Source organism: Phyllopteryx taeniolatus, chromosome 3 (genome assembly GCF_024500385.1).
Source record: "Phyllopteryx taeniolatus isolate TA_2022b chromosome 3, UOR_Ptae_1.2, whole genome shotgun sequence".
In the NCBI taxonomy this organism is placed as follows: Eukaryota; Metazoa; Chordata; class Actinopteri; order Syngnathiformes; family Syngnathidae; genus Phyllopteryx; species Phyllopteryx taeniolatus.
In genome coordinates this window covers 6217528-6227348 of record NC_084504.1, presented here as the reverse complement: position 1 = coordinate 6227348, position 9821 = coordinate 6217528, and the positions used below count along the sequence as shown (strand labels likewise).

The 9821-nt window shown below is 40.4% G+C and overlaps 1 protein-coding gene across 2 annotated transcripts in view; it reads left to right on the top strand.

Moving 5' to 3' along the window:
- The first annotated feature begins 261 nt into the window (after positions 1-261).
- lrp13 (low-density lipoprotein receptor related-protein 13) overlaps positions 262-9821 on the top strand; it is a 9707-nt gene continuing 147 nt past the window's right edge. The window contains exons 1-20 of one of the 2 annotated variants that reach the window (XM_061766643.1): positions 262-421; positions 1079-1225; positions 2519-2731; positions 2838-3029; positions 3342-3557; positions 3644-3870; positions 3965-4097; positions 4501-4691; positions 5226-5412; positions 5844-6053; positions 6166-6340; positions 6430-6631; positions 6760-6924; positions 7510-7710; positions 7824-8370; positions 8508-8627; positions 8724-8831; positions 8899-9129; positions 9247-9601; positions 9709-9817. In XM_061766643.1, coding sequence (XP_061622627.1) covers positions 364-421; positions 1079-1225; positions 2519-2731; positions 2838-3029; positions 3342-3557; positions 3644-3870; positions 3965-4097; positions 4501-4691; positions 5226-5412; positions 5844-6053; positions 6166-6340; positions 6430-6631; positions 6760-6924; positions 7510-7710; positions 7824-8370; positions 8508-8627; positions 8724-8831; positions 8899-9129; positions 9247-9601; positions 9709-9817 — 3987 coding nt within the window. In that variant the 5' untranslated portion in view covers positions 262-363. The remainder of the gene's footprint in view (positions 422-1078; positions 1226-2518; positions 2732-2837; positions 3030-3341; positions 3558-3643; positions 3871-3964; positions 4098-4500; positions 4692-5225; positions 5413-5843; positions 6054-6165; positions 6341-6429; positions 6632-6759; positions 6925-7509; positions 7711-7823; positions 8371-8507; positions 8628-8723; positions 8832-8898; positions 9130-9246; positions 9602-9708; positions 9818-9821) is intronic. The other variant, XM_061766645.1, reaches the window with a different exon arrangement.

Here is a 9821-nt window from a genome sequence, read left to right as displayed (position 1 = left end):
ACCCTAGTTACGTGATTGGACATTGCAAGATGACGTTTCTCCTTTTAAAAGTAAAATATGTTTAGAATGGGTTAAAAAAAAGTGTTTGTAAGGGGTCGTTTGGATGGATTGGAAGTAGAACAAGGACCAATTAGTTTGTAGCTTCTGATAAATCAAGACAAAACCATGGGTATGCATATCATATTAGCTATTAACTTGAGAATGACTGATTAATGTTTATTTTATTTTTTTAAAGGTACATTAGCTCCACCCATCACTCACGTGGTCAATTAGGAGCTATTGAAAACACCCGAAGGATTATAAAACGCTTCTGTGTTGTATCGAGTCCTATCTGGTCCGGTTTTTTTTTTTTTAAATGTTGTGATGGCTGTATATTTATGTCTTTTTGCAGTGCTGTTGCAGTTGACAGCCCCCCTACAAGGTGAGATGTGTTTAAGATTATTTTACACTATCCAAAAATCTCTGTCTTTACATAATTGCTCCTAGAGACTATTCTCAGATCAAAGGCTAGTGTGCTGACCTTGTGGTCAGGCAAGTCAAATTCCACTGTTTTGTACCTTTTTACAGGAATTTCTATGAAAGCAAAGCATAACACTTGTTAGGGAAAGTTTGTGACTAAACTATCAAATCTAATAATTTAGTTGTTGAGCCACAGCAAACGAGTAATGGATTGGATTTATAAAAAAATGTTTTGTAACCTTCCTAACTTTCTGGGGAACACTTCTCATTTTGATGCAGTAGCACCTCTACATAGACCTTACCAGTATGCAGTTTTTCTGGAGTAAACCAGACCCCCTATAGTGAGCATTAAAAAAAAAAAAAAGCAAAAATTGAATTAATTTTATTAGATGTGACAAAATTTACCCAAAAATGTTAATGTAAAATATTGTTTTAGCAAATTACTGTATGGTTATGCACTTTTCTAGCTTGTCTCAAAAGAAAAACCAGTAAATCAGGGGTGCTTTGATTGAATTAAGGGGTGCTTTAGCAACCCAAAACTGGGCTACAAACACTTCTGATAGCCCCACATTTGAAGCCTAACAGTATGGACATTTTGAACTTTTCTTGGTTGTTTCAGCTGAAAGCAGTCCTGTAAAGTGCAGCCTAGGCTCCATGCAATGCAAGGACGGTTCAGTGTGTGTGCTCTACAGCCATGTATGCGATGGAGAGCCTGACTGCAGAGATGAATCTGATGAAGAGGATTGTGAACTAGCTTGTAATGAGGGTACCGCACCATTTTTCTAACCATATTTCAAGCAAGTTTTATTTTTTTATTTTTGTTTCGGAATTTTCATTTTAAATACTTCTGTCAAAAGCAGACCCCGACCCATGGGGTGGGGTTGGCAAAAGTAAAGGGCGCTGTCCCAAAAACCATCTAAAGATTTTTTGTTGCGGGGGTCACCTTCAATATAATAAAATGAAATTACTATTTAAAAAAATCAGAGGAGCAAGGTGAACTATGTACAGTACTTTGAAATCAGCTCACCTTAGCTTTTTCCCCTACAATGTGCAGACGATGCATTCAAAGCCCCTCGGAATTAACAGGGCTAAGCACAACACTACTTGTGCTAACCCCCCCCCACACACACACACACAATACATGTTTGTTACAACAGTAAAGGCCAATAAGAACATGTAAATACATCCATTATTTAATGTTGAAACAGTGACAGCCTCGTATGTTGTGGAAAAATAAAAAAATGAATAAATCTAAGGCTGGAGCTTGATGCTATAATAATTCAAAATTTGTGTATGTTTCTCTCTTACTAAGTCTTAGTCGCAATAACATTTTTCTCTTTTGTAGATGTATATATTAAAGCACTTAATTGCTAGAGACAAATCTAAGAAATTAAACTTCTTGAACTGTCAAACTACTTGATTCTAAAATGGAGACAAAAGGAAAATGTTTCTTGGTCATTGAGTAAAATCCAGATGAAATCTTCTGTCGCTGAATCATTCTTTCAAGTGGGAAGCTGCACATATTGCAATAACTTTACAACACATTTTTAACATGGAAAACAGATTTACATTTAAAGGAATGCCCAATTCATATTACAAATGATAGTAGAAAATACTCCCTCCTCTGCATTGGAAACATGTCAAACTGTCCAGAACATAGAAGAACAAAAAAATGGAGGGAAAATGGGAGGAGGTGAGGTCGTTGCTACTTTTGATTTATCCTGTTAGGTGTCGCAACAGCAAGTTACGCGCATGATTTGTTTGACAGTCACAATGCAGAAATGAAGAAAATGTTCCATTTTACCTTTTGTGGAATGTTACCTAATAATTTTAAAGCAATGTTAAAAACTATTGCTATTTGACTTTTTTTGTACGCTTCTGTAAATCATTGATGGAGGGGAGCGCCACATTGGGCAGGCCCAGGTCATAAGCCTGAATACGAACAATTTGTGGTTGTACTGTTTATTTGTTGTCAACTGGTAGACTAAACTACATGAAAATAGACAGAAATTTGATAAAAATAAGTACTGGCTAGAATAAAGGTGTTTGCTGTGTTCAGACCAATTTCAGTGTGCCCATGGGAAGAAGTGCATTGACAAGGATGAAGTGTGTGATGGTGTACGCCAGTGTCAGGACCGGTCGGATGAATTGCATTGTTCAAAAGCAGAGGGATGTGTTCACCTCTGTGACAATAACAGTCGCTGCTTACCTGCAACCTTGCTATGTGATGCAGAAAGGGACTGTTTAGATGGGACAGATGAAGAAAAGTGTGGTAAGTTTTAACCAACCAGTGATGTCTGCAATCACTTCCCCATCACATGCTTGACTGTGACTGGTATGCACACTGAAGATAAATGTTTATCCATGTCATAAATCAGATGTGACTGAAGGAACCAGTTCAATCACTATAAATCCAGTCAAGTTTGTGTTGAAAGCTATAAAGTGCCCTTTGGGTTCCAAACCCTGCAAAGACAACAGCGATTGTGTCATCTTCAACCATGTCTGTGATGGAGAAGACGACTGCAATGATGGCTCGGATGAGGAGGAATGCTTATCTACTTGTGAAGAGGGTAATTCGGTGTCTTTTCTTTTGTGCTGCAGTGCATGTATAGTGTCAAAAGTGACTATGCCCCACCCACCACTATTGTTTCTGGTATCATTCAGACAGATGTGAGGCTTTCAGCAATTGACAGATTCAGTGTTGCAGTATTTTTGTATGCCTTGGCTTGCCAATTGACATTGGAGCAGCATTGCAAAATTGCATAGGGCTTCTCCAGGGCGGTGTGGTAGTTTAAGTGATTTTCAGGAAAGCTGTAAAAATTAATTTGCATTCTTGTGAGAATGTAAATCCCTCAATTCTGATAAATTACTATTCTCTGCAGACCAGTTCCAGTGTGCCCATGGTAAAAAATGCATAGAAAAGAACCAAGTGTGTGATGGTGTGCCTCAGTGTCAGGACCGCTCCGATGAACAGAAATGTACAAAAGACATGGAGGGCTGCTCTCATCACTGTGATGGCGGGAGCCGCTGCATTCCTAAAAGTTTCCTTTGTGATGGGGAGAGTGACTGTTGGGATGGCACTGATGAGATGAACTGCGGTATGTCATGCACCATACGCAAAGCAGAAAGTGCACGAATCGGCTGGTCTTGTATGAGAAATATTTATTTGAACTGCTTTCTGTAGTTAAGGATTGCAGTGCCAATGAGTTTAGGTGCACTAGTGGTCAGTGCGTCTCTGCTACACTGCATTGTGATGGCCACCCGGACTGTTGGGATTATTCAGATGAAGAAAGCTGCATCAAAGCACCAGTCTGCATAAGCAAGAAACGTTGCCCTCAGAGCAAGGAGTGCCTGGTGCAGGAGTGGCTCTGCGATGGAGAACAGGACTGCAAAGATGGCACAGATGAAAAGGTGCAGCGTACACTTAAATTAAAACTATAAGCCTTGCATGACTAACTACAAATGACTGGTTTCTATTACAATCTTTAACAAGTTCCTATTGCAGGATTGTCCTCTTGTGGCTCCACTGAGTTGTGGTGATTATCAGTGGTCATGCAAATTAAAGACCATATGTATCCCTATGGCCTGGAGATGTGATGGCACAAAAGACTGTCATGATGGAAGTGATGAAACGGAGTGTGAGTAAATTTGAATCTTAAAATTAATGCATGTTAGCATTGCCTTTGTACTGTAAAATATGATCTCAAATAAGGCATTGAGATTTGTATGGTAGTGTTTTCTGGCATTTGAATTTTTGGATGTTTTTTTTTAAACCAGTTTTCAATTTCAATCTGCATATGTTCATTTGTTCAAGTTAGCAGTGGGGCAAAAATAGCTTGTTTGCAATATATCCAGCTGGTGGCATTTGTTTTAATTTGCTTTTTTTTTTTTTTTTTTTTTGTTACTCTGCTGTCTGCAGCCAGGTCAACATTACAAATGAGAATGTTCTCAATTGCCTTAGCTGGGTAGAGGTTAAATAAATTTTTTCCAGAGGGCCTGAATACTTTACCAGACTTCTAAAAATCTGTTTGTGTATACTAGGTGGGTTGGTTGCATGCCTTCCTCACCAGTTCCAATGTGGGAGTATGGAGTGTGTGGATCCATCCCTGGTATGCAATGGAATTAGAAATTGTGCAGATGGTTCAGATGAGGATGGGAGCTGCCAGATAAACTGTGCAGAAGCAGAGATCAGCCGCTGCGCCCAGGGATGCTTCAGCACACCACAGGGTCCGGTAAGAACACAAAAAGCCTGGGTACTGGAAAAGGTGGGCTCGTTGAAGCAAGACCTGCCCAATTAAAGTGCAACCAAGCTAATTTTCATGTTTCTGAATATGTTTGAAGTGCTGAGAACAATATGGTACTAAATTGTTGAAATATGGCATAAAACCTAACCTAAACTTTCCTCCTTTTTGTGGGCAGGGCTAAACACTAGCCCTGTGATGTCATGGGGCTAGTATAGAAACACCAAGCGCCCTTATTCCATGCAGTGGCCATTTGGTGGAATTGCACTTCCTTGTTCATAGCTTCACTCAGTTCTTCCAGTATAGCATGCAATTGACAATGAAACTATAGCCAAAACTTTCCTGAAGTGTAATGTTTTATTTGGGGAACTGCAATTTTTTAAAATTCATTGATTGTCAGGCTTGTTAACAAGACTCTTCTGTGATGTCAAATTTAGATTTTTCTCATGTTTGGTTGCACTTTTTTAAATGCCAACAAGTATAATCTTGGCAGTATACAGAACTGAAACGTTTTAATCTGTGCAGCATTGTCGCTGTACAGTAGGCTACAGACTCGTGGAAGATGGAATGACCTGCGCTGATGTTGATGAGTGTGAAAACCACCGCTCAGCTCTGTGTAGTCAACTGTGTATAAATACCCTTGGCTCCTACAAGTGTGACTGTCACTTAGGCTACATAATGGAGGCCGATGGACACAACTGCAAAATCAAGGGTAAATTAAGATGTTTTGAAGATCCTTTAAGAAAATTTTCATGCATGTTGAGTATTCTGCATTCAAATATCGCCTCATCCTTTCCCTGTAGTTTTAGTTTCTCTGCAGTGTACTCTCAGTTAAAAAAAAAAAAGGGGGGGGGGGGGGGGAAGTGCCATGTTAATTGAAGGCTTTCAATTGACTGATCTGACGAGGTTGTATATTGCATTTTGCCATAACTATGATATGGGGTTCCAGACCTGAGATCTTGCACAGGATAAGCAGTATAGAAAACTTTTGGATTTATGCCATCTTGGTACTATATCATGCTTAACCAGCAGATGAGTTCATGCTTAACAGTATACACATTTATTGGCTGAGCTCACATAATTTATACACTGAGATTATGCTAATGTCCACATTTATTTCTTCAATATAATAAAATCCTACAGGTGAACCCTTACTGTTGTCGTCAGTCCAAACAGACCTCATTCTGTTTGGCTTGTACAGTGGCAGCATGGATGTATTGTCTTCTGCGAAGAAGGCAGTTTTATCGCTGGACTATGACTGGCATGAAAGGATGGTGTTTTGGGTTAGTCTTGACACAGACAGCATTCGGTGGTCCTCTCTGGATCAAAAGACCATGGGAACTCTGATTAGAGGTACAGTAGGTCAATTTTAGTGAGCCTATGAGCTGTACAATGACTTATTATTTTTATTAAAACCTCATTCTGTTATCAATGAGTATCCCTCTACCCCTTTCTGTTTTAAAAGGTGTGAGAGCTGATTCTTTAGCTGTGGACTGGCTTGGGAGAAATTTGTACTGGATTGATGGTGTGAACAATCAGATTTTTGCCATTAAACTGTCTGCTGGTGATTCACCATTCAGCGTTATCCTAGATGAAGACCTGGATCAGCCTCGCTCCCTTGCACTAGTACCAGAAAAGGGGTATTTAATTTTTTCAATGAGAAGCCCTCAATTTTCATAAAATATTAAAGATTTGTATTTCTCCCTTTTACCTCCACCATCGCTACCAGGCTGATGTTCTGGACTGAAATTGGTAATGTCGTCAAGATTGAAAGGGCTGGAATGGATGGCTCAGAGAGGAGGGCAGTGGTTAACTCTAGTTTAGGCTGGCCAGGTGGTGTGGCAGTAGACACGCTTACTGACAGAGTCTACTGGACAGATGAGAGACTAAAGGCAATAGGGTCTGCAACACTTGATGGAGATGACATTCAGGTAAAATTTTGCAGTAAAACATTCAAGATTTGCATTATAAAGCAGTACTCATGTACCATTTTTCTTGAAGTTGGATTTTCCCCCCCCGCCTCCCCCAAAAAATATGCTGTTAAATTTTTACGTTTCAGATCCTACAGATGAAAGAGACTGCCAATCCGTTCTCCCTGGCTGTGTTCAATGACATGCTCTACTGGTCTGATGCCAAGAGAAGAGTGATACAGGCTGCAAATAAAATTACTGGCAAAAATGTCCGTGTTATCTTGAAGAGACAAAGACAACCGTTTGGTGTAAAGGCAAGTGAATCATGTATTCAAATGATTGAGATGTTTTTTTTTTTTTTTTTAAATCAAATCACAGCCTTCTAATTTTGCCCATTGTGTAATTTATAACCATTCTGAGTAGACTGTCATCTAAAGACTGTCTAAATCAGTGATTCTCAACTGGTAGGTTTTGGGTGAGTTGCAGACAACCAATAAAGGACGCATAGTTGTATTCATTCCCTCCCAGTGTAGCACAGAGGCATATAAAGTTCCTACACTGAAGATATGACTGCAGTTGAATGTCGTCGGTGTAACTGACTCATGCTGTAGTCGCTTGTTTACTCTGTGAACAAATGCAGTGCAGCTCAGCCTGTGGCTAGCAGACGTCATGGCTAGTAATATGCTTTTGGTGGTCCATTAAACTAATTTGAAATAGCTTATGTAAATATATACTGTACATGTTTTAAAAGGCATTTTTAAAAATATTATTCTAGAAAAGTGGGTTGATACATTGCAACAATCTAAAAGTCAAGCATAACAGTTGAGAACCACTGGTGTAAATGATTAATGTAGTATTCAAGTGTTCTAAACTCCCCCTTCCAAATTGTTGTTCTTTAGATTATCCACCAAATATTACAGCAAAGCAAAGAGAATCCCTGCAAGAACATGGACTGTTCACACTTGTGTGTTTTGGCCCCAGGGCTCAAAGCTGTGTGCAAGTGTTCCCCTGATCTTATACTTTCTGACGATGGTCTGACTTGCACGAATTTGGTTGATACAGCCTTCCTGTTGATGTTATCTCCTGCCACTGTCACAAAGGTTTGAGTGTTTCTTTCATTCTTCCCTTATGCTTACTGGTTAACACATTGGTTTTACAACACTGATATGCTGTAATTCATTAGACATAAGTGTGAGCATTTTGTGTTCTACAGATTTACCTGCAGGCCCGACACACTTCAGAAGAGCTGAAAGGCTGGCCTGAACACACAGCTTTTCAGGTACCAAGTGTCAATGAAGCGGCAATAATGGACTACAGCCTACATGACCACACCCTTCTCTTGGCTGATGATGGCACAACTTCCCTCACCACCTTCAAGCTTAAGGACTTGAATTTGGCCTCTGAAGGCCAACTTTTTAAACTCCATGGCGACACAATTACTGCTATGGCCTTGGACTGGGTAACCTTCAATATCTACTGGAGCAGCAACAAGCAACCCCGCCTTCATGTCACCTCTAACAGTAGTGTATATACTACTGTTTTGATAAAAGATGGTATTGGAGGAGTGGAATCAATTGCTCTCCACCCACCGAGCGGCAGTTTCTGTTTCAACAATCAGGGTCAGGACACAAGCACAGTAGCTACTGTCGAGTGTGCTAACATGGATGGTGGTGAGAGAAGAGTAGTGTGGAAGAATGGAGTCCAACCGCTCTCGCTGGTCTTCTCCAGTAACGGAGAAACTATTATCTGGGCTGACACTAGTAAGAATTACCTCTATTTAAGGTGTACTTAGATCGTTGTTGCGGCACTGACGGAGTTGTTCAGTTTGCTATTTTAAGATGTAAAATACAGTCTCCTGTTTCAAAAACCTATTTGGCTTTTTTAATTTTTTTTGTAGGTCTGGATGTGATTGGGTCTGTTCAACTTGATGGCTCTGGATACAAAGAATTAAAGGTTGCTGTTGGCTTAGCTGCAGTAACTCTCAGTGAAGATGCACTGATCTGGATGACTGCCAGTGGTAATGACTTGAAATTCAACAGCCTCCCCCACTCCCCAATTGACATCAGGGATCTCAAAGCAAACTGTGTAACCATTTTTCCTTTCTCTCAAATAGATAAGACCAGGCTATGGTACACCGATGACCAGCAGCAGAACAAGTTGTGGTTTGAGGTTGGCACAGAAGTGGTTAGCATGAAGGCAATAGGCAAATCTAGTGAGACTGGTATGTAAAAGTCATTGAGTTGAACCTGTGAGTAGGATGTCTTTTAAAGTTGCGCTACATTTGACAGGCTCTAACCAGTGCAAAGTAAAGAATGGCAACTGCCAGCACCTTTGCTTGGCTACTCCAAGTGGGCGAACATGCAAGTGTGCCCATGACCACATCAATGTAAATGCTACCCACTGTTCCCCAGGTCAGCGCTGCCCAGCCGGCAGTAGGTTGTGTCTGGATGAACTTACATGCCAGTCTGTAAAGTTCTGTGATGGACATGTAGACTGCTCTGACCATTCGGGTGAGAACTGTGAGTATTGGTTTTCAACCCATTTTTAAATAAAACATTTGTCACATTGGATAACAATGCAATGCTTGGATGATGATGCAACAGTGTATTAATTCTGCCCCCCCCCCCCCTCCCCAGGTGTCAACTTGATATCCAGATCTGGAGTCAAAGTACCTGCCCACACCCAGTCTCCCATTTCCCTGACTCCACCATCACCTCAGCCAATCTTTAACTTTAGCACTACTACAAATGTCAGCAAACGACTTTTAAATTTGAATGCTCAAATGTGTAGCCAGATACGCTGCAGTGGAAATGGGCATTGTGTTGAGAGCGGTATAGAAACAACTTGTGTGTGTTCAATGGGCTACAGTGGTGATTCATGTCAGGACAAATCCCTGCCAGTTCCTGTTGTGTTTGGAGCAGCTGCCTTCTGTGCAGTACTGATCATTACTGTGATTGCTGTACTGATTAAGTGGAAGAGTGCACGCTCAAGGTTTTATTTTACTCCCCTAAATTTAACATTGTTAATAATGCCTGATCACTGACAATATATGTATATTATCAGAACTATGGTCTGTATGCTGTGCTTCTGTCCTTCAGGAGGGCAAATCCAGAAGCGGTGAAGGAAATGAGTATGACTGACCTAGAGAGCAAAACTGCAGTGCCTCCCAATGCAGAGACTTTATTAGCAGACAATGAAAAAAAAGAGGTAG